At 37.8% G+C, this 25,429-nt stretch overlaps 1 protein-coding gene across 2 annotated transcripts in view; it reads left to right on the top strand.

The window, feature by feature from the left end:
• notch1b (notch receptor 1b) overlaps positions 1–25,429 on the top strand; it is a 46,347-nt gene that overhangs the window by 9,292 nt on the left and 11,626 nt on the right. Inside the window, exons 3-22 of one of the 2 annotated variants that reach the window (XM_084414039.1) lie at positions 4,236–4,498; positions 4,608–4,946; positions 7,767–7,889; positions 7,991–8,224; positions 9,607–9,762; positions 9,930–10,115; positions 10,396–10,509; positions 12,492–12,605; positions 13,187–13,420; positions 13,515–13,625; positions 15,595–15,787; positions 17,242–17,387; positions 17,477–17,590; positions 19,879–19,998; positions 20,089–20,241; positions 21,163–21,391; positions 22,703–22,904; positions 24,162–24,315; positions 24,425–24,609; positions 24,808–24,940. In XM_084414039.1, coding sequence (XP_084270165.1) covers positions 4,236–4,498; positions 4,608–4,946; positions 7,767–7,889; positions 7,991–8,224; positions 9,607–9,762; positions 9,930–10,115; positions 10,396–10,509; positions 12,492–12,605; positions 13,187–13,420; positions 13,515–13,625; positions 15,595–15,787; positions 17,242–17,387; positions 17,477–17,590; positions 19,879–19,998; positions 20,089–20,241; positions 21,163–21,391; positions 22,703–22,904; positions 24,162–24,315; positions 24,425–24,609; positions 24,808–24,940 — 3,503 coding nt within the window. The remainder of the gene's footprint in view (positions 1–4,235; positions 4,499–4,607; positions 4,947–7,766; positions 7,890–7,990; positions 8,225–9,606; positions 9,763–9,929; positions 10,116–10,395; positions 10,510–12,491; positions 12,606–13,186; positions 13,421–13,514; positions 13,626–15,594; positions 15,788–17,241; positions 17,388–17,476; positions 17,591–19,878; positions 19,999–20,088; positions 20,242–21,162; positions 21,392–22,702; positions 22,905–24,161; positions 24,316–24,424; positions 24,610–24,807; positions 24,941–25,429) is intronic. The other variant, XM_084414040.1, reaches the window with a different exon arrangement.

Raw genomic sequence — 25,429 nt, 5'->3', positions numbered from 1 at the left:
AACTGAAGAAGAAAAGAATTTGGGATTTTAGTGAGCTGGTACCAGACTGATGTGTACTAGGAGAGTTGTCTTCATTCCACACAACAGATAATATTGTATTTGCTAAGGATTTATAATTCAGTGCTAAGGATGATTTATTACCATACTTGTTAGTAATAATTACTATATTTAAGGCAAGCATCAACAACTCCTGTCTGAACACCTTCAATAGTGTGGCTATTATAATTGATGATTTTTGTCAAACATGATTAAACAGAAAAAAACAACCTAGTAACAGCATAGCAACACACTAAAAACACTCAAACATTGCCCCGGCAACCACCAACAACACCCTAGCAACATGGAAGTGACTTTAGCATGGCCGCAACTCACACTTTCTCTAGGCAATGTACAAATCAAGTTCCTCTACTGCATCAAATTATTTCATGCAATAAATAATTACAGGTTGTTATATCGTCCATCCCAAATAATTTGACAGTAGTTGGTCATTTTGAACTTACCAGTATCAGATGGTTAACTGTTATGTGATAGTAACCACTTTTGTCAGTGTCAATATCTACTAATAACTTTGTAAGTGGATAAAACACATTTTCTTTTTTCAAATATTTTTTATTTAATTTTGAGTAAATATTAGGGATACACCGATATTTAAATTCTGGCCGATACCAATAATTATCTTCATGTAGTAGTATGCAAATATATATTGACACTGGCCATTGAACAACACATCAAGCTTAGTAACCTTAGTAACATTTAGCCCAGTGCTGAGGCGTGTGATTCAGTAATGACCTCATCATCCAGATATACCAGGAACTGCTGAAGATAAGGAGAAGGCAGAAGGTTGTGAAAGGCATACGTGGAGAAGTGCGACTACAGCTCTAGTCCAGCCAAGTAGGAAGGAAGTGAAGAGGAGGCTGGGAGATTAAAAAGGGAGGCCATGATTAGAACAAGAGGAATAGAGAGGTGACCGAAGGATTGGGATGGAATGGAAGGGAGGGGAAAGAAGAGGAGGTTTAACAGCTGAATGCTCACTCAGAGGGGTTAGAGGCACCCAGACTGCGGTCAGCTCCACTGTGAATGGCGGCAGGAACAATGGGCCTTCTCATGGAGCCTGTCTGCTCTGCTCTGTGGTGGGCAAACCATTCAACTGCCTGCTGCCTCGGCCCTCTTATTCTCTTTGGGAAAGTGTGGGGGGAGTTTATGAGCAGGGAGTCGGGTGCGCTGTGACCAGCAGCTGCCGCTCCCTCATTAGCATGCGCACCTGCTCCCTGAGGCCTTTTTGGAAGGCCGACACAGGCCCTCATTGCATTATTCCAGCTCAGTACAGATCATAACTGCACACAGCGATGTGTTGTCTGGGTTAAATCAGCCTAATTTTTCTGTATTAGATCTCAATTCTTGTTGAAAAAAAGCTGTTATCATTTTTTTTGTAATACAAGAGCTTGATAAGCTATGAAAACATACTGTAACTTTGAAAATGCTACTTGAAACCAAGCTGACATCTAAGCTTGACCCCCCCCCCCCCCCCCATAGTCCTAATTAATTCTGTCAAATATTTTGCTGTTCTTATCTATTTAGCACCTATATTTTATAAGCACATCTTATTGATCTTATTGTGAACAATTCATCCATCCATGCATGCATGTTTCATTTTTTATTTATTTTTATCAAAATGTTAATCTTAACTCTCTTTCGGTGAACCAACAAACTAGTGACGTATGCAGGACTTCTCCAATCATTTAGTCCTTTCCTACAATCAACTACAAGCTCACATTCACATCTGCCTTCATCTAAACAACAACCAATGATTATAATCAAGTTCTTTTTTGATGGTTATATGCAAGAGAATGTCGGATATGGAAGAAAAGATCTGTCGCTACTTCCATATTTTATCACAACTTTAAGGGCACAGCAGCAAAATACAGACCGTTTAATTCTCAGGGTCAGAGAGAGGGTGGAAAATGGTCATAAAACCTAATAAATGGACTGTAGTAAACAGAATAAAAATGTATGATATTACCCTTAACATATAATTGGATTTGAATTCATGATTATTTCTGCCTGTTTCACAGACTAGAAACCAATTCTCTACTAAGGAACTTTTACGACGTCAGGATTTATAACACTTATGTAACTTTAGAGAGTTTGTTGTTGTGCTGATTATGTATAAGATGTTTGTGTTGTTTGTGTAATATCGCAAAAACCTAAACAAACCTCCAGAAATGTGCCAGAGTGGCCGTGGGACAATGAGAGGAAAGGTAGCATTGTGGGCAGCAGTGCAGTTCCCACAGCGCACTTAATGGTTTTGTCGTGCCTGGTTCTCAGTCCCCTGTGTTTTCTTTTCTTGGTTGAAGTTATTGGCCATCCTAATCCTGGGAGAGACACAGTAAAAACACTCACCCCACTGAGGGGGGCCCTGTTTGGATCAGAGAACAGTGCATTGGGAATGTGTTGAGATATTCCGGCTGCCCCCCGAGGCCAAAAACATGGCATAGGTATTCCAGAGGCTCTGGATGGCTTTAGCTTTTTGCAAAAGGTTATTTCAACATAGTCATTTTCGAGGGAGGGCCCCTTTTTTGTCGCTGAGTAAAATCGGCAAAAGATTACTTTCAAGCCAACCCAGGAAAAACCTGTTATGAAGTCTGTACGGCTCTTTTACAAAGTTTTCGCTGTGCCGTCTCCGTATTCCCAAGGCCCTGATTGATGCTGTGGAGAGTCTCTACTGTAGAAGAATAGCAGGCATTGAGGTGGAGGAAGACAGCTTTGAAGTCCTGATAATGTTAGCCCTGGGTTCAAAGACCCTTGTATAGACACTGCCTTGTCTTTGGAGTGAATGAATTCAGATTCATTCAGAAAGGCTGAGGTGCTCGATTTTCTCCCTAAGAGCCGCTGATGGATGGCTGACTTTCATAAATCCATTTGAAACAGGATTAGACTTGAACCTTTTGAAGGATTAGAACTTTAAACATTCAGAAAAGCACTATCATTTTCCTTTCTTATACTTTAAAACAGTCAGATATTTGATCTGAATTCATTTCTCACTTCAATACAATAAAAATGTACTTCTTACACTTTTGTTGCTGTTGTGTTTTGCTGCTGTATACTGTTATGCATTTCTCAAGCATACATTATATGTAACGATGCACAAAACTAAAATTCTGGCCAATACAGAAGATAACCGATAGATGGCCATTATTAAAAATATTTTTTTCTAAATTATTTACAAATTAACATCAATATTAGTGCTACAACTACAAGTGAATTTAGGCACCATGACATTATAATGTACAGAATCAAAATGATAAATTTTTAAACTTAAATTATTAACATTTTTATAGATCATCTTTAGGTGAGCTTTAGGTGATGGAAAAAGTGATCTAAATAAGTGAAAATAACTGCAGCAGGAATGAGCAAGACACAATTAAATATTCAACATTGTCTCATTTTTTTTACCTAATATTTCCAATTCCACACCAGTAATTATATGACAGTTCAGTGGTGGACTAAGTGAATAAAAGCAAGCGAAACTTCTGTGGTTCTTTTCCATTGTTTTTATATATAAACATGCACTAGATGTATGTGTTTGACTGTTGCACTCAAAGTTCAGCTTTTAAAAACACCTCTTTAGTTCTTGCGTTTTTTCCATTCCACCACCCTGCGTTTCAAGTTTTTAAACGCAAAGATATACTCTGTTTAAATGGCCCCTTAAAGCTGTTTTGTGTAATAGTTTTGACGTTAAAATGCTATCCTAGCTTACTATGCAACTAGTTGGAAGCTGTTTGTAGAATGATTCCAATAAAAAGTTATTTTTCCATTTGTATGAACATCTCGACAATTTAGACGCAGTGACATTACTGGTTGGGATTTGTTAAAAGATACTTTGTAAAACCTGTAAAAGTTACAAATGTTGTGGTTTCACATCATTGAATCAGTTGATTTAAGAGACCTACTAATGTCCAGTCCTCTCAATATTATTTCTCAATACAGTCTTTTTTTACTCCAAACTGTAAGACATTTAATGTTTGGTAATTTCCATATAAAACCACCAAAAAAAAGTCTAGTAGTCTAAAAGGATTTGCAATACAGCCCAGTTACCTCAATTTACACTGACACTTTATGCCGTACTAGGCTAAAGCCAATGTTATGGCTAAAGTTATGACTACAAAGCTCAAATCATATACTGAATTCAGTTTAAACTATTTGTTAATTAATTATGGTTGCTTTCCACTCTCCAGGTGTCCCGATCCTTATGCTGGCTCAGGGTGCCAGTTACGCAACCCTTGCTTCCTCTCCCCATGCAGAAATGGCGGCGTGTGCCATTTGATTACTTCTGCCAACAAGGTGGACTTTGTCTGCAACTGCAGCTTGGGCTACACGGACCGACTGTGCCTCACTCCCACCAATAACGTGTGCCTTAGCGCCCCATGCCGAAACGGAGGCACGTGTGAACTCACCAGCATCTACAATTACAAGTGTAAATGCCCACCAGGCTGGTCAGGTAAGACCACAATCCAGTTTTAAATGAGGCATTTGTGAAGTATGAACTTAAATCTCAAAGCCAGATAGTGCAGAGCATAGTCTGACCTTAAAACGCTCTTATTCACTAGGTAAAAACTGCCAGCAAGCTGATCCTTGTGCCTCAAATCCTTGTGCCAACGGCGGTCAGTGTAGTCCCTTTGATTTTGACTACCTCTGCCACTGCACACCCTTCTTCTCAGGCCAAACCTGCAAACAAGACGTCAATGAGTGCGCTCAGAGTCCCTCTCCTTGCAAGAACGGTGGCGTGTGTGAGAACGAGGTGGGCACGTATCGCTGCAACTGCCCTGCGGAGTACACCGGGAAACACTGCGAGACCCTCTATCAGCCATGTAACCCCTCTCCATGCTACCACGGGGGCACCTGCGTACAGAAGGGAGAGACGAGCTACGAGTGCTCCTGTTTGCCAGGTAGGCATCCTTAATTCTTTCATAACCATTACCATTAGTTACAAGTGATAGCATTGAACTAATCATGCTACATATGCTTCACCCAAACTGGTAAAGCAAAGGAACTAGTTCAGGTTCCTTTCTGACTAACATAATAAGAGTCCATCTTTCTTTTGATGATATTCTTTTTCTCAATGTTTATGTACTTTCTCTGGAATCATTTAATTAAAGGTATAAAGTACAGTAAATCTATTTCAAATTGAAATTCCTAAATATTATTACCCCAATTAACAAAACCTCTACCAATTACATACAATATAGCAGTAAAATATTGTTATTGTCATCGTTATTGGCCTGATAAGAAAATTTGGTCGATATATTACAGCCGATAAATAAAGATTATTTCTTTTGGATTTGGATTTAGATTTCACAGCCAATATATCGGTTATCAGCTTTTAAATATAAAGAATTATTGGTATCAGCCACAACGTTCATATTGGTGCATCCCTACAAAATAAATAAATGAATCAACTGAATAGTATATCAAAACACAAACACATAATTTAAAAATAAATAATAATATTATTAAATGAATATAAAAAAATATGTAAATAAAAAATACAGTTACAATGCAGTTTGGCTTCGTGACAGAAAGTAGTGACAACACAAAGCCACATGACATGGAAACTTATTGGTCAAAATAAAAAGCTTTAAAATAATTGCAATATTCACAGTGTTGCCTTATTTTATGTGGCCAGCTGAATCACCATGAATATATTGTGAATATTTGATATATTGCCTGGGTCTAATACTTACGTGATTATGTATTTAGCAGACTTGTTCTAGCATATACCCTTTCCTGGCTTAACAGCTGTTTACCATGCTAACAATTCAAAGCCACGGTGTCTTAAACACCCCTCATGATTATGGGGTATATAGCTTGAATCTTGAATCTTTTTAATAACAATGAAGGCTTTAACTGACATCAGATACATAACAAATGAGTTCATTAAATGACGAATCAAGGCAGCCTCTAAACTTTGATCACTCAGAGGAAATCCACTCTGCTTATTTTGACTCACAAGTGTCCTGTTGACGACATCAGTTCCAGTGGCAAGACAAATGATATCGGCCTTCTGTCCGGGTCAACACTGAAGGTAGAGATTTTAGATGAGCTCAGTGAGTTTGCAATAACAACGCAGTATCAGTGTTTCCCACAACTTTGGAACATGAGATAGGCTACGTTTTCCAGCATGCCCTTCTCTCAGCCTCATTTAAACCCAGTCTAGTCATAGTATCTGCACTTCCACTGCAGCTCTGTGTATGTGTGTGTGTGTGTGTGTGTGTGTGTGTGTGTGTGTGTGTGTGTGTGTGTGTGTGTGTGTGTGTGTGTGTGTGTGAACAGGCCGGCAGGAAAATATTTGCGCTTATCGTGAGGAAATGTCTGAACGACAACATCCTTATGCTGGTGTCCCTAGGCTAGAGTCAGCGTTGGGAGAATGAGTGTGTGTGTGTGTGTGTGTGTGTGTGGGTGGGTGTGGGTGTGGGTGTGTGTGTGTGTGTGTGTGTGTGTGTGTGTGTGTGTGTGTGTGTGCTTGTCTCCTGTCACTACTTTGAACCTGAATGGAACTCTTATCATGTCAGACAAACATAACCTAAACCTCAGCTGTGAGGAAACACCACCAAAGTCATTTCTCACTCTTTTTTATTCCATGCATTCATGGGTTTTGAAAAAGGAATTAATTTTATATAATGTGATCAGTTATTAAATATATCCTAACTGAACTTTTTGGCGTTAAATCGTAGGAAATTGTGGTTAGAGTCAGTTAAGTCGTTGTCGTTGGTGCCTCTAACAGAGCCCTGGTACTGCCAGCCGTCTCAGAAAAGGAAGACTTGTTGACCGCAACAACAGTAACGACTGTTTTCGAATGTAATAGGGAGTTTCACAACATTTTATCCCTCTGTTTATACTGGGAAACAATCAAATTTTCATGTTTGTGTTAAAGGATCGGTGCTGTGCAATCTGATATAAATATTTAGTTCTTTGCAAGGCGACATGAATTCTGTCAGCAAACAGTTGCTCAAATATTTATCCATTTCTAGTATATTTGAATTTATGGGTTATGTGTTTAGTGCTGATTTTTTAATTCACCCTGCTCGAAAGTTACAGGCTATGGTCATGTGTTTTGGATGATACTGTGAACAGCAAAAATCTCTGACATTCAAAAAAATTCAGTTCTGGAATTGTATAGGTACTCTATCATTCAAAACTTTGTGTTTGGTAAGATTTTTGTATGTTTTTGAAAGAAGTCTCTTATGCTCAGCAAGGCTGAATTTATTTGATCAAAAAACAGTAATATTGTAAAAACAATAATATTGTAAAATATTATTGCTGTTTTGGTTACACTTGATTTTTAGGTGCCCTTGTTACAATATAATTGTACATTTAAGTATTGAGTAATATTATTAAAATGTGCTTACTATAGAGTTAGGATTAGGGTTTTGTTTAGGGTTAGTTGAATGTAATTATTCATAATTTACAGTTATTACTACTGTAAGTACATGGAACAAGGACACTGCAAAATAAAGTGTCACCACTGTTTTCTATTACGATGTATTTTAAAAATGTAATTCATTCCTGTGATGCGAAGCTGAATTTTCAGCATCATTACTCCAGTCTTCAGTGTCACATGATCCTTCTGAAATCTTTCTAATATGCTGATTTGCTGCTCAAAAATATGTCCAGTGCCTGATAAGGGCATGTAAACAATCTTGTTGCTTCTGGCTTTTGAAACTAGATTTTTAAGAAAATTTTTGATGAAATCGCTTCTTCCTTTCCAGGCTTTAGTGGTCAGAACTGCGAGGAGAACATTGATGACTGTCCAGACCATCGCTGCCTTAACGGAGGGACGTGTGTGGATGGAGTGAACACCTACAATTGCCAATGCAAGCCAGAGTGGACAGGTACCAACTGCCTACTCAAACCCTATCTCTGTTTAGAAAGGTACATGCTGTATTTTGCAGTGAAATTAACAGCTATATATATTTGTACATTAATTCCTCAGGTCAGTTCTGTACCGAAGATGTCAACGAGTGCGATCTGATGCCCAATTCCTGCCAGAATGGTGGTACATGCTTGAACACGCAGGGTGGATACAACTGTGTGTGTGTGAACGGCTGGACAGGGGATGACTGCAGCGAGAACATCGATGACTGCGCAGATGCTGCCTGCCACGCAGGAGCCACATGTCATGATCGGGTGGCCTCCTTCCTCTGTGAATGTCCTCACGGGCGCACAGGTGTGCATAGTTTTTTCACATGTAACTGAATCTTGGTTTGAGGCACTCATTTCTTTTATTGGAGCATTAGCTTTATGAGAGCTTTGAGCAAAACCACTGAAGATAATTTAAAGACCCTATTTTTTTTTTGGACCACTTATTTTACTTATTTTCTATTGAAAAAGAAGTTAAGATGGGACATATCAATTTGCTTTTTTAATCTGCTAAAATGAATTTAGTTCTTATTGTATGTACACTTGCACATAGATGATGTAAAGCTAATAGCCATGGATTAAGTGTCATGACATTATGTGTAACACTTTATTTTACAGTGTTCTTGTTACACATCTTACATGTAGTTGCTATAGTAAATACTATAAATTGTGCATAATTGCATGCAACTAACCTAAACCACACCTAATCAGGGTTTGGTATTATGCGTGTGGATTTCAGCAGTGGCATGTAACGCAGTCACTCCTACTAGCCAATTTGGCAGGTTGAATTATATATATAATATATGCATGTTTCAATTGTAGTCTTTTAAAAATCATCTGAAATAATAAACTAAGTGCAATTTAGTGTAGTCAAAAATATAGATTTTTCGATAAATATCGATACCAAAATATCTGAAATGCTTCCAATACAAATTTTCCACAGAATTGATACATGATACAAGCTGTGCTTTCTCATCTCTCTGACAGCGAGTTGACACACAAACCTGCCTCCCCTCTCTCACTCATCTCATTTGCTTTGAATGAATTGCCCCGGCATAGGATTGTGCATATTTTGCATAATTTTACTCATTCCTTCAGCTTTTGTGCTCACACCCAAAGTTCACACACATAAAGCCGTCTCTCAGTACTAAATTGAGTTCTTTTTCACTGCTTATTGCACTTAAACAGACAAAAACACACAAAATAATGTAAAAAAAAAAATGCTGGTTTTGGCGAGTATTCATGTAAACACAGTCAGTTATAGTTGAGAAAGAAAATGCATGTGTAACAGTATAATGGATCTGTGCGTCAGGTCTTAAAGTGACAGCAGCCTAATATACCTGCTGCCAAATTATGAGATAATATAAAAAAATATCTATATGACAGTTTTTCACAATGGTATTGATGTCAAAATTGTGGCCAGTGAAAGCAAAATTGTGGCTGGGGAGCAAAAAAGTTAATGTCAAGCCCCGAACATAACCCTATAGTCAGTACATGTAGTTAATTATTGTTACTCAATGTAATTACACTGTAACACGGACACCTTAAAATAAAGTGTAACCAACATTTGTTTCGATTTCATGAGGTCTTTAAAACCTGCCATGCTGTTTAAATAGGAGACATTCACTCATTTTTATTGTCATAAATTTCTGTACAAGCTAATTTTTATTGTGTGTATCAATGTCTTAGGTCTGCTGTGTCACCTGGATGATGCTTGCATTAGTAACCCATGTCAGAAAGGCTCAAACTGTGACACCAACCCAGTCAACGGCAAGGCCATCTGTACCTGTCCTCTGGGTTATGTTGGCCCAGCCTGTGACCAAGACGTTGATGAATGCTCACTGGGTGAGTAATGGCTTCTTTAAAAAAAAACACCTGAATAAAATGAACATTTGAACAACACAGCAACCACCCAGAACACCCTAGCAACCACTTAAAACACCCTGCCAACCTGAATGTGTTAGTGATGGAATGATGGATTAAATAAAAATCGTTTTGTGTCTCTTTTTTAGGTGCAAACCCTTGTGAACATGCTGGAAAGTGTATAAACACAAAAGGTTCCTTCCAGTGTAAATGTCTGCAGGGATATGTGGGTGCTCGATGTGAACTGGACATAAATGAGTGCATGTCCAACCCATGCCAGAATGATGCTACCTGTTTGGATCAAATTGGAGGCTTCCATTGCATCTGTATGCCAGGTAATCCAAAAAATCTGCTGCATTTGGTTTTTGGACACAGTCTATATCTAAATGCTCACTATATATTACCTCATACTGGTGATGTCATTACCTCACATGACCAACCTGTGATCCAATAAATAGCTTTTTTTTTGGCTGTAGCTCTAATTATACTGATGCCTGTCTACATAAAGCTGATATATTGTGTTTATTATAGACAAAAGAAACACTAATAGCATCGCTAAGGCAGGCTGAATTCTCTTGCTAAATCTGGAGCTAATTCCCCTATGCTAATTGGCAGGGTACGAGGGAGTCTTCTGCCAGATCAATACTGATGAGTGCTCCAGCATGCCCTGCCTCAACAATGGGAAGTGCATCGACAAGATCAACAACTACCAATGCGAATGCCCCACAGGTGAGCATACAGGGGTCAATCACCTCCCAGGACAGAACAGAGAGGAGAACACTAATCCCTGCCCTGAGGCAGGCTTACACAGCCAGGGCTAAAATGTTCCGAATAATCCATATGAAAGCTTTTGGAAAGTTAGAATTTTTAGACTTCTTGAATAAGTTGATGTACAATACTGTGCAAAAGTCTTAGGTATTAGTATTTTCACTTTTTTCACTAATTTTACAATTAATGGCAAAAGGAATGTTTGGAAATGTAAACTGATATTTCCTACTGATACACTACAGCAAAAGATATAAATAACTTGCTTAAAACCTTTATTTTTTTTATTTTTTTGGGTGAAAATACTAACATGCCTAAGACTTTTGCACAGTACTGCATTTCATTTGTGCATTGCAAAAATCTACTTATGGCATTTATTGTGTTCATAAGTCTGTCAGTGTATTAAATTTGAATTGTTCTGAAATAAGAACACTTATTTGTTATATAAACATTATATAAACATTTTAATATAAATATTATATACATTTTATATTTTTATATTTAATTTTAAATAAAAAAACTAAAAATATGTTTAAAATCTTTATTAAACTGAGAAATTTTGTTTTTAATTTCATTAATTTAGAAATTCTAAATATTTGAATGTTTTCTTTCAATTAATTATTTAATGACTACATATTAAAATGTTTTGAATGTTTTTCACAGTAGATATATAACTTTTTTTATCATTCTACTCTACTTTGATACTTTGTCCAGCTCCAATGATGCGAAAATAATTTAGTTGAAAATGTAGGTTTATGAAAAAGGCTCTTCTTGTAGGAGAACGACACATTTAGGATGCAGAGGAAATCATGCATAAATAAAAAGGGGTAGAGCGGAGGTACAATATTAGGCATGATGAGGTTGTGTAAGGAAAGGGGCCTACGGGGACTATAGAGGGGTGTAGAGGAGTTTGGAAGGCGGTAAGCTGAAGAAGTGGAAGCTAGGCCTCTTCACTGTTTCAGATGGAAATCAGAGCTCCTTTTCAGCATGCGGCGCAGGGATTCTTTTCAGTAGTTTACACACTGAATCCATAGCAACTACAATGGGCGCTTTTTGTAATGTGGCATTTTAGCAGCTCAGAAGAAATTCCAGTTTTTCTGAAGATTCTTGAGACAGAACTTGATTACAGATACCAGGGGGTCTCTGGGAATGGCATGAGCAAGTTAAGAATTTGTTATCAGGATTATCACTATTAAACAAGATGTGTAATTACATTTCTAAATGTGATCAGAGTGAATCAGGCTTGCGATTTTAACCAGGCATACAATAAACAACCCAGAAAAATCCATTAGATTTACCAAACACCTTAAGAACTCCATAGCAACAACTTTCTTAAAAAAAAAAGAAAAGAAAAGATTGTTGAAGAACTTTAGTCTCCAACTGTGTCCCATAAGTCTCTGCACTGATGGATTTGTAGCCCTTAATGTGTTCAGACTGTATATTTGAACAGCAGACGTCTTTAGCGAGGGATTAAAATAACTGAGGGAGAAAGCACAAATGTTGGGGGTTCCTGAGCGGCAGGGTTGCTGAATAGCATTAGGTCAGGGGTTGCGTGGGGCTCTTTTGGTGAGACAGATTCAGAGAGGGGGGCAAAGGCTGGATGGGAGAATGCACATTGTGATGGAAAACTTCTACGGGACAAAGGAGGCAACCGGCATGGCTTGGCGTTCCACTGAATAGACAGTTCCTCTTTGTCTGGTGCCCTTGGTCAGGAGGCCTTGGAAGGTTTTTACCGCCATTTTACCCCCTTCTCCCCCTCTCACCGTGATGGTTTGTTGAAAAGCAGCTTGAAAACATGAGAGAAAGAGAGAGAGGGGTAAAGCTTGCTGCCGTGTATTAATGAACACTGGCTTAGTTGTATAGGCGAGTGTGGAGGAATGAAGTGAGTGCAAACCAGAGGAATGATTGTAATGACCCACAACTCTTTCCTCTTGCCTCCCTCTCAGGATTCTCGGGTAGCCAATGCCAGTTCGACATCGATGAGTGTGCTAGCACCCCCTGTAAAAATGGGGCCAAGTGTATTGATGGGCCCAACATGTACACCTGCCAGTGCACTGAAGGTATGAAGACACTGTCTGCTTGTTTCAGTTTTTTAAAGCCTGAAAAAGTAATGAAAAAAATTTAAATACATAAAACAACATAACGTTGTATTTAGGGATGTACGATATATCGGCCACCGTATCGGTATCGGCCGATATGTTCATTTTTAATGTTATCGTTATTTTTGTAATCAGGCTCTCAAAAATTATATAAAAATTTGGATTTAGATTTATTGGCCAATATATCAGTTATCGGTTTTCAAATATAAAGATTTGAGTTACCTTATATTACCCAGTATTTTCTTAGGTAAATACACTGAAAGTACACGTAAATACAAATATTTATTTGGCTATAAATTGCTCTAAAAGTCATGCACTCAGTACAAAATGTACAAAAGATGTCACTGTGTACAAAAATGTACTAATATGCACATTTTAAGTTTATATAAGGTACATAGATGTACCTTTTAAAAAGGTACCGGCCCAGTGACAGCTTTTGTATCTTTTTTCTGAAAGTGTGGAAAAACATGTACATTTTATGGCCAGAATGTGAGAAAATTCTGTCATAATAAATATAATAAATTAATCTGTTTTCTTTTTAGGTTACACAGGGCAGCACTGTGAGACAGATGTAGATGAGTGTCTATCCAACCCATGTCACTATGGCACCTGTAAAGACGGCCTGGCATCCTTCACCTGTTCCTGCCGTGCAGGTTTCACGGGTCGTCTGTGTGAGATCAACATTAATGAGTGTCTCAGTCAGCCGTGCCAAAATGGAGGCACCTGCCAGGATCGTGAGAATGCCTACTTATGCATCTGCCCGAAAGGAACCGCAGGTACCACTTTTACTGGAACGACCAAAAATGAGTAAATTCCTACCTGTCAAAAGCTCTTTTGGTCATTTACTTTAATTCTGTTGTGTTTTAACAGGTGCTAACTGCGAGGTTAACCTAGATGACTGTCAGAGCAATCCCTGCGATTATGGAAGGTGCATTGACAAGATAAATGGTTACGATTGTGCCTGTGAACCAGGATACACTGGTAAGTGGTCTCAGATCATGTGCTTAATACACCAATAAACGGCAACCGTGCTGAAATATAAAACTAGTAAGAACTCTGATCTGTTTATGCTTGCTGTTATTTATCTTTGAAACATGAAGGAAAGCTGTCACAGAAAAGTATCTTCACAAATATCTTTTCTATAGTTGATAGTGGCCATGGCCTGTCAAGCTTATAAGGACTGTCAAGGACTATAAAATATAAAAGGGCTATATAAAAGGGCTATAAAAGTTGGCAAGTGTGGAAAACAGACTGAAATTATTTGAACTGAATATGATTCATTGATAATCATCACTTCAACTGCAGCTCTAAAAGAGTTCAACGACTTGTGTGTGTGTGTGTGTTCTATGTATGCGGTTTGAGCGATGAGGGTGAGGAAATAATGAATGTTAAATGACTTTTAAATAATTAAAGCTAACAATTACAATCACAGTTGATCTTTTACTTTAAAATTAAAGAAAGAGATCAATGTGGAAAAAGCTCATTAATGTTTTGCTTACTCAGAGAGAGAGAAAAAACAAGCAAAAACAAATTATGGGGGTGATAAATCTCGAAATTTTCTTGTAGACAGCATTAAAGACGCAATAAAGATGATGTTATGCAATGCACATCAATTGTTGCTATTACCAGGCAGATATCACTGAAATGCTTTCTTTTTCCAAACCAGTTTGGCGCAAATGGTCAACTCAACCATTCATTCAACCATTCATTCACCTGTCAAGTAAAGTTCATACTTTATGGATTCAGGTCAGAGTTCAGAAATATCACTGATGTATCTGACCGGGACACACAGTAATGCTCTCTATCAGGATGTGCTACCAACACTATACTAAGGTTAAGGATAGGGTTAAGGGTTAGTATTTGTTTCAGTGTTGTGTAAGCAATCAACATGACCAGTGAAATCTTCAGAATCGTGTGGGGTTTGTGCTTAACTGGTTCCGGGGGGAAAAAATCAAGCCACTAAAATAAGTGTCCTGAGACTTTATAAACAGCAAAAAAAAAAAAAAAAGGCACAGTTTTTCAGACAATCATTTTTGGGTTTGCTAACACCTGATTGGCTGACATGTCTTGAGAGGGCGGGGCTTTGGAGAGAGAATATATGGTCTAGTGTGAAGTCTAGCAGAGGTTAGAAAATAGAGGTTAGAATTTCATAAGAGGTCTAAACAATGTCTCAAACTGTGCTCTGATTTGCCAAGATACCAAAGAGATTTCAGTATGAACTCAAACATCAAATTCTTCCTGAGCTATATTAAATTAACTGAGCTATACTAGCCACATCCATTGCATAACTCTAAACTGCATGTTAACAAATGTCTTATTTTTGTCTTTTAGTAGAAAAATCTGGGACAAAGTTGGTACTTAAATGAAACATACTCCACTATGTCTTTTGAGCTTTGGAAAAGTATGTGGTGAAAAGGCAGTCAAGGTGGTATACTGAGCTCAGGTCTTTATCAGTGTAGAAGAGATGGGGAGTCAACAAAGAGTTCAACAGGTGAGACAGGCAACAAAGCAGGGTGGGGAGAGACAGCTGGCCAGCGAGCAGACACTCGGCCCGGGCCGCGGTGTTGGCTTACAGTCTCGCCCAATCCCCCGCCTGCCGAGCAAACACGCAAGCCAGCCCGCTCCCCCATTCAGCCAGAGATCTCCAGGACATCTGGGAGTTTGAAAGGAGAAAAGATTTGCAAAAGATTTGTGAAAGTCGATCTTTTAAAAGGGGGAAGTTGGCCATTGCTTTAAAGACAAGTGACAAATGAAACCTCTGCCTTTATGCTGGGCATTGCGTTCGGTGAATAGTGATGCTGCCTGAAGTGGAGTCTAAAAGCTGGACCTTAAGCCTAGGATTTCAAGAAAAACAAGGAATTGCCCAATGAATGCTGTCGATTCAGAAGTTATTTTGACTACCATAAGACATGTGACACTAACCATTTTCATAATTCTTTCTTTTTTTTAGGGAAAATGTGTAACATCAATATTGATGAATGTGCCATCAACCCCTGTCACAATGGTGGAACCTGCATTGATGGAGTCAATGGCTTTAAATGTCTGTGCAGAGAGGGGTATCACGACACTACCTGCCAATCACAGCTCAACGAATGCCTTAGCAACCCCTGTATCCATGGACACTGTGAAGACAAAGTCAATGGGTTTGTATTATTTACATGCATTACCATTCAAAAGTTTTGTGTCTGTAATATTTTTAAAAGAAATGTATTCAGCAAGGATGCATTAAATTGATCAAAGGCTATAGTAGAGACATTTATAATGTTACAAAAGATTTTGAATAAATTATGTTTTTGTTTCTTGAGCAGCAAATCAGCATACTGATTTCTGAAGGGTCATGTGACACTAAAGACTGGAGAAATTATGCTAAAAATTCAGCTTGACATCACAGGAATAAATTACATTTTAAAATATATTAAGATAGAAAACGGTTGTTCAAATACATTTTGATCGTTTTGGTCTTGGTGAGCATAAGAGACTACTTTCAAAACATTTTAAACATTTTACTGACCCCAAACCTTTGAAAGGTAGTGTATATCAAATCTAATAAACAAACATATAAGCAGCTAAAAGTTGTACAAATCATAGGTTTTTATTACACCTTGCCTGAAAAACCAAGTCATACCAGTTGTTTTTGCTTTATGACCAAGATGGCTTACTGGGTCAAACCCTGCTAAAAAATCAAAGACAAAAAACCCCATCATAAACCAGCCTAAGTTTGTTGCCTGGTTTTAGAGTGGATTTGGCACTTTCCAGTTGGTTAATCTGGGAGACCAGTTTGCTAGCCAGTTAAACCAGCTGCAAACAATCTTGGCCAGGCTGTGAGACTTAGAGTACACCAGCTAAGACCAGTAAACCAGCTCAACTTAGATTTAGTGATGTTTTGTTCATCAAATCCCTTAGCTGGTCTAGATCAGCCTATGACCAGTTGGGACCAGCCAGAAACCATATACTATAAAATCACTTTAAGCTGGCTTTAACTGCTGGATTTTTCAGCAGTGAAAGATAACTGGTCCAAATCTGTTAGCAGGGTTCGTACAAGATGCTTCAAGTGCTTGAAGTACTTGAATTTTACTTTTTGAAATTGAAGTCCTGGAAAATCCTTGAAAACAGCCACATTTTTGAAGAGGAGCTTGAAAAGTGCTTGAATTTTTTCGAGAAAATACAATCGCTTCACGCAAAATTAACGCTGCAGTCTGTCTGAGCTATAAAGCCATTTCACATGTCTATGAGCATGATATTAAGTTTATGATAAGTATATAATACAACTTTCATTCTTCAGGTCAATCATATATTCATGGAAAAAAATCAGTTTCAATATCCTTTCAGTGGTTAAGGGGATTTCCCATGCCTGACAGCACTGGTCAATGGATTGATCTCTATGAAGTGAAACATCAGATACCATATATATGTAATTTGAGTAAAAAAATTAAATAAAAATATATTTTTTGATAAGTGCTGATTGAAGTCCTTGAAATCCAAAAAAGTAGTGCTTAAAAAGTCCTTGAAAGTCCTGGAATTTCATTTTACAGAATCTGTACGAACCCTGTGTTCACAAAAATAGCCAAATGTAAAATTCAGATCTTGTTTCTTACAGATATAACTGTATTTGCGACTCAGGATGGAGTGGTATCAACTGTGACATCAACAACAATGAGTGCGAGTCCAACCCCTGTATGAATGGAGGCACCTGTAAGGACATGACCAGTGGCTACGTCTGCACATGCCGTGCCGGCTTCAGTGGTTCGTATCATTTATTCTGCTAATGTACTGTAACTATATGGGATGCCCTTTGACCCCCATATCAAACTCTTTCTAACATTTGATTATAGGTCCCAACTGCCAAACTAATATCAATGAATGCGCCTCCAACCCTTGCTTGAATCAAGGAACCTGTATTGATGACGTGGCCGGATATAAATGCAACTGTTTGCTGCCTTACACTGGTATGAGTTTAGTTTTATTCATGATAATTTTCTCATTATGTAGCTTTGACTGTTTAGCTGTTTTAACTAGGATTTTCTAAACTGGTTTTGAGAACCCCTGGGGGTTCAGGAGTTGATTAAAAACTAATAATTAATTAAGTTAATTAATAATGAACTAATAATTAATTACGTTTTAATTAAAATTTTAAATGAATATATATATATATATTTAAAACAAAATAAAATTCTTAAAAAAATAGATATAAAAATACTTTTTAGTTTACCTGTATGTCATGTGACCCATGTGACCCCACATCAGAGAACATGCAAATGTATTGCAGAGGTGGACAGAGTACACAGCTTCATTACTTGAGTAAAAGTACAGATACCCCTTGCTAAATTTACAAGTAAAAGTACTACAGTCAGATGTCTACTTAAGTAAAAGTACTGTAGTACTTGTTTTTAAAAGTACTTAAGTATCAAGAGTACAAGAGTACATTTTCTAAATATTGCATTACTACTGCCACAGTGCTTACATTGGTAAACACAGCAAACACTTGAAGCGAAAACTATCATTAATTTGTTCAGAAAATTGAAATAGTCTGGCGAGGTTGGGCCACGGGTTGGCACATTCCCGGGATGGACCTGCTGCGTCTTCATCCATTGTTTCGTCCATGGTTTCGTCTCTTATCTAAATCTGACCATGGAGTTGACTTTGGCGGAAAGCTGAAGGTGATTGCTGATAGGCTGTCCCAATCAGTGGCGCCTGCACAATCCAATCACGTTTGAGAGGGAAACAACAAATTGAGGGTTTCCGAGATTTTTCTTCTTTCCTTTTTTTTTTTTTTTTTTTTAAGAGGTAACGGGTACTCGCGGTTATGGATAGAAATGTAGCGGAGTAAAGAGTACAATATTTGCCTCTCAAATGTACTTGAATAAAGTCATGAGTACTCCCCAAAAATGATACCCGAGTAAAGTACAGATCCCTCAAAATTGTACTTAAGTACAGTACTCAAGTAAATGTACTCCGTTACTGTCCGGCTCTGATGTATTGTTTAATTATTGAAAAATAATATAACATCTCATGGGGTACTTGATTTTACATCAAAATCCCTGATTTATACTGTTTTTTAAAAGTGCTGACAAATATTGAAAAAATTATCAAATAAAATAAAACATAAAAAAAAAAAATTCTGGTTATATATTTAAAATATTGCCCCTTAAAACCCCCATGATATCTTGACAATTAGCTTTTTTCCTGTGTTGATGTATTTCCTTTTGAAACAGTAAGTTGGAGTGGGCTATTTACTTATAAACAGCCAATAGCCTTTAGTTTAAGACACAGCTGTGATCAATGATTTGCTAGTGAGAAGGGGACATTTTCATTATAGAAGCATTTTATTAAACAAAAAGTGTGCAAGATGATTCATCAATATTTTTAATCCATTTTCTTGAGGAGAAAATACATTTTAATAAATTTAAATAAACCTTTTAAGACCTCAAAGCTTAAAAAAAAAGGTAGTTTACATAAAAAGTAGTTATTTATTAATTGAATAATTAAAAGCCTGGAAAATGAAAACCTTCACCTCTAAATTTTTGTTCGTTATACTATACTTTAAACCACTTTAACTGATGTGTAGTTTGTACACAAGCTACAATTTCAATGTCAGGAACATGAGACCCCCCTCCATCGATCTAGTCCCTGTTTGTTGACAATGGCCCCTCAATGAGCCCTGCAAGTATCTCTGTTGACAATACAGGAAAATGTGATTTCAGCAGACGATACATTCTTTCCTCTCACTGTGTTATTTGACAAAACAGAAAATGATGTTCTGCCTCTGGAACAGAAATTATATTAATTCCCAGTGTCTTTCTTTTTTGGAAAAATCCACACAGCATCATATCAAGAATAACAAGAATCTGTTCGTACCAGGGTGGGAACAGTAGCCTGTCATGTTTCCTGTTTGCCCTACTTCCTCTCTCACAGAAACGCAAATGGCCAGACAATGGCAGGAAAACCTGCTGGCTTCCTGCAGGGTCCGGCCGTCGTGGAAACAGATAGGCCAAATGTGCTTTGCTTTGCTAGGACTGACAGGCTAATCTCCAACAGAGAAAAGAGGAGTCGTGACAGAACCTGTGCTGAAACATAGTGTCACCTTCTAAATTTAGGCCTCCTTAACGGAAGAACGTCACCTCTTAAATGCAAAAAGAAAACACCTTGAAAGACAGATTTATGCATAGAAAAACAACATATCCAATCTGAATGGAAGGTGTTTTAATGCTTTGTATTTTGATATTTAATCTTCCAGGCGAGAACTGTGAGACCCTGTTGGCCCCGTGCAGCCCTAAACCTTGCAAGAATGGAGGTGTATGCAAGGAGTCTGAAGACTACGAGAGCTTCTCTTGTGTGTGCCCTGAGGGATGGCAAGGTACAAACTTCACAAACCTAACTGGAAATTCTGTCCTAGCATCAATACTATACATAACTGTATGCATATTTTGCGCTCTCCCTCTTGTAGGCCAAACGTGTGAGGTGGATATTAACGAATGCGTCAAAAACCCTTGTCTAAATGACGCCATCTGTCAAAACTCTATTGGCAGCTACAAATGCAGTTGCAAATCGGGCTACACTAGCCGCAACTGTGAGACGGACATTGACGACTGCAAGCCCAGTTAGTGTCCTTTTTCATCATTATTTCGATCTGGTGCAGGAGTGTCAAGCTTAGATTCCTGGCGGGCCACTGCTCCAAACCTAATTAAACACACCTGAACCAGGTAATCAAGGTCTTCAGGATTACTAGAAACTTCAGGTGTTTTGGAGCTGGTTGGAGCTAGATTTTGCAGGGCAGTGGCCCTCCAGGAGCGGAGTTTGACACGTGATCTAGTGTATTTTGTCATGGGGACACTTTGTCAAGGCTTTGACTACATTGTATGAAAACTGAACTGTGTTTACATGACAACGATGTACTAAAAACTGAAAGTTCTGTACTCTGTACAGATGACAGCGTTATCAAAATTATTCCCGTTCACACGGATCCACGAAAATGGCTAAAAACGCTATTTTGCATGCCAGACAAGTGATTGGCAATGTCGCTTTGTAAAAAAAGACTACACGCCTGTGCACATATGCATTCAAATGCACATACCGGTACCTATATACTAAACATGTAATCCGCATGTGCATGCCGTAACCGCTTTCATTTTCCAATCACGGTTTTGAAGTTTACATGGAGATGATAATCGGTATCGATTTCAAAGTTTGCATTCTCAGGCCACCAAAATGCCATTGTCATGAAAATGAATGGCCATAACGCATTAAAAGTTTTCTGTTTTCAGGTGAAAACGGTGTTGTGTAAATCGCCCCTAAATGAATAACTAATGATTTTTACAACGGAAACGATTCAACGCTGAACTTGCTTAAACTGGACAATGACTTTCTTCTAGAGCTGCTGTATAGCCAAAACAGTCTTTGTTGCATTATTTTCCTGTTATCACTGTAAAACTGCTTTGAAACAATCTGTATTATAAAAAGCGCTATATAAATAAAGTTGACTTGACTTGACTTGATGTCTAATCTCGTCTTTTTCCTCTAGACCCTTGCAGCAACGGTGGCTTCTGCAAAGATGCAGTGAATGCCTTCACTTGCACCTGCCTACCAGGTTTCCGGGGCAGCAGATGTGAGGAGGACATTAATGAATGTGATAGTAACCCGTGTAAAAATGGTGCGAACTGCACTGATTGTGTGAACAGTTACACATGTACCTGTCCACCTGGATTTAGTGGGATTCACTGTGAGGACAACACACCTGACTGTACTGAGAGGTAACGACTGCACTTATTTGTGGCATGTGTATACGTTTTCAAGTATAAATACTGACCTTTGCCAACATGACAATGTTTGGGCTACAACAGACAATTGTTACATCCTGCCAAGAGGCAACTAGTCAAACCCATCCTCACTCTCTTAGAATCATATCAACAAAGCAGTAGTGGATACACTCCAAAGAACAATTGGCCAATCTAAAATTCAAACCCTGTATGCCATATCTGCACAACAATATAGGTGTCAATGGGATGTCTTGGGCAAACTCACAAAACAAGAACTGGCTGAAAAACATGGGAGACTCCAAGATTACAAAAAAATTAAAAATAAATTAAATTCACTTGTAGAACATGATTAGCATTAGACTAATAACTAACTAAAATGTGTATTTATCCTACTTACTCTAAAAAAAAAATATGAAAACCTAAGATGTTTCATACAAAATGCATAATAAAAATACTAAATTCACTGGAGAAAAACAAATTTTCCCTAAATATAATGTAAACTGCAACATGGCAGAATACCTGACCACTTTGACCAATATGCCGATATCACAAAAGGAAAATACTTACAAATACTTACATTTTGTGTTAAAGAGATTAATATATTATTCGGCAAGGACATTAAATTGATCAACAGTGACAGGAAAGACATTTATAATGTTACACAAGTTTTCTTTTAGAAATGAAAAAAATCCTTTTTTTACACAGATATATTAAGCAGCACAGCTGTTTTCAACATTGATAATAATAATGTTTCTTGAGCAGCAAATCAGCATATTAGAATGATTTCTGAAGGATCATGTGACTGAAAATTCAGCTTTTCAAATATATTAAAATAGAAAACAGTTATTTTAAATGGTAATAATATTTCACAATATTACTGGCTTTGCTGTATTTTTTATCAAATCAGTGCAGCCTTAGTGAGCATAAGAGACTTCTTTTAAACAAAATCTAATGGACCCCAAACCTTTGAATGGTAGTGTACATTATACTGTCATTCTGACATGCAAAGAAAATTCAATATTATGCCTCCATACATGGCTATCAGGACACCACTGATCTCAGCTCAGTTTTCAGAACCTGTTTGTTAAAGTCAGAAAACTGATCTGCCTCATGATAGAGTACTAGAAAAAGGCTCTAGCTCTGTGTCTTCCTCTGTTGTTTATTAGCGCCCCCTCTGGTGAACAAAGGACAATGCAATCAGAGCAGCATCACAACCCATTATAAATTACCTGAGAAACAAAATGATGTTAAATTAATGTAATAAATATGACTGATAATCATGATTACCCCCTCCCCCCTAAACAGCTCTTGTTTTAATGGTGGCACATGCATGGATGGCATCAACAGCTTCACTTGCCTGTGCCCAGCTGGGTTCACTGGTAACTACTGCCAGCATGACATCAACGAGTGCGACTCCAGACCCTGCATGAATGGAGGCACCTGTCAGGACAGCTATGGCACATACAAGTGCACCTGCCCTCAAGGATACCATGGCCTCAACTGCCAGGTAACGAATCACAGATATGGACAAAAGTTTAGTATGCACCCATCTTACATTCATTGCTTTCACAGTGTTACACTAGCTGCGTTAACATGGACCCTAATCAAATTGTAATCAGACTAGTTGCACAGTCGGAATAAAAAACACATGTAACCACGTCAATCGGAATGCATTGGCAAATCCGTATCATTTGGATTGTAAAGGGTGGTTCAAACCTTTTTTAAATCCGTTTGATAGGACATGTTAACACTTGATCTGGAATGTTCTGCGCATGTGCAATGAAGTAGTAATGAAGAGATGCATAACGCATGGGACTTTAGCAACTTTGTTGCTGTTGAATAGTGTCAAAAATGACTGTTTTGTCAATCTAAAATTCTCCTTCCAATCATCAACTGTGAAGTGCTGCAGGACAACATTGTCCTACCAGTTCTTGATTCGGACTCTCATCCACAGACGCCTTGATTTAGGGGAGGGGAGGGGCTTATTTACCGCGTGATACATATAAGCACAAAGCTTTTGTGTGCTCATCATTTTATAATGAGGACCTGAAATAGATACATTTTATGTCTGCTTTTTAAAACAAAGAAAAGAAGCAATGGGTGGAGGATGCGCCAACAGTTGGAAAGATAAATTCCGATTTGAAGCTTGTGACATTTAAACACACATATCAACCCAATCACTTTATTTAGCCTTCATGTAAACACTATGTTCGGATACATCAATTTAAACAAAAGGTGTCCATGAAAACATAGCTAATAGTTGTTTAGTTATATTGAAATGAAAATATATTCTGTAGTATAACTGAAAAAATGGCTGAAAATTATTTAAAACATTTATTTTACACAATATTCACTTAAAAATAGTAAAAAAAATATATATTTCTGTTAATTCCACTTGTTTTAAGTAGTCGATGCCAGTAACTTAAAACCTGATTGATCTATTAACTCTGTACTGCTTTACAATAATTTTTCATTTGTTAGGATAAGTTAACTAGTTAACTAATGACTAACAACTGGTCTAAGCCATCTAGTTAACTAGATTAGTTGTATGTTAACATAAATTAATGCACTGTGAACTAACATTGCTCATTGTTAGTTCATGTTAGTTAATGCATTAACTAATGTTAACAAATGAGAGGTAAAGTGTAAACCGATCTATCCTTAATTCATATCACCAATTTTTTTAACTTTAACAATAAAATAAGATCAGGTTAGATAAAAGAGATTTTAACTCGTTAACACTGGATGAATTCTCGTCTTGCAGGAGCTGGTGAACTGGTGTAAGCCGTCTCCCTGTAAGAATGGAGGTATCTGCAGACAGAGCGGCACTAGGTACAGCTGCCAGTGTCAGACAGGCTGGACTGGTTTATACTGTGACGTCCCCAGCGTTTCTTGCGAGGTGGCCGCCAAACAGCAAGGTAGGTTTGTTTGTATAAAAGAAAATATCTTTGCCACTTACCACACATTTTGGCGAGGCTGTTCAGTGTTTAACCAATCTGGTGGGATGTTTGCTTCTCCCACTTTTAGGTGTAGAGGTGGTGCGGCTGTGTCGTAACTCTGGCCAGTGTCTGGATGCTGGAAACACACACTACTGTCACTGTCAGGCCGGATACACAGGCAGCTACTGTGAGGAGCAGGTGGATGAATGCATTCCCAATCCTTGCCAGAACGGAGCAACCTGCACAGACTACCTGGGTGGCTATTCCTGTGAAGTAAGTAAAGAAAATCTGGTGGTTAGGGAGAGGAATGACTGCAGAAGAAGACACTTTAGGTTAATGCCCGCTAAATCACCCTTCTTTGTAAAAGAATTGCTTGTTTGGCAAAGATGGAAGAAACCGCCAAGTAAACAGAAAAAGGCTTGTTTTATGTTTGCCATTAATTCGCCTTGCTCTTTCTCTGGTTTCTTGAAGTGCGTGCCAGGTTATCATGGAGTGAACTGCTCTGATGAGATCAATGAGTGTCTGTCTCAGCCCTGCCAGAACGGGGGCACATGCATCGACCTGATCAATACCTACAAATGCTCCTGTCCCCGGGGAACACAAGGTCGGATATCACTTCCTCTGTTTTGCTCTTTTTGCCCATTCCATACTTCATTAATTAGGTCTTAACTGTTATCAGCAGGCTTAGATGATTCTATTTGATTGATGCAGTCATGCTTAATTACATCTCATAGATGGAGTTTTATTTCATAAAATGGACAGAAACTTTTAAACAGTGTATTATATTACCCAGTTGCATTAAAGTTAATTGTCTTTTCTCTTTGTCTCTAGCTCTGTGATTTTAAGGCATCATAGGAACACTCAAAACAAGAGAAACGCCAATATTAATATATATTGATCTTACTTTTTTTTTTTTTTTACTTAATTCCTTTCTTTATATTAACATAATTATACTAATAACATTTATAAATAAAATGTATGAAACTTTATAAAAAATGTATTTCATTATATTTAATTTTCCATCATATTATAAACCTATAATTAGTTTTACATTTTCTAAAATCAGTTTAATTAATTTTTTTCAGTTTACAGT

The sequence above is a fragment of the Rutilus rutilus genome (assembly GCF_951802725.1).
Source record: "Rutilus rutilus genome assembly, chromosome: 7".
NCBI classification, from domain to species: Eukaryota; Metazoa; Chordata; class Actinopteri; order Cypriniformes; family Leuciscidae; genus Rutilus; species Rutilus rutilus.
This window is presented reverse-complemented; position numbering and strand designations above follow the sequence as displayed.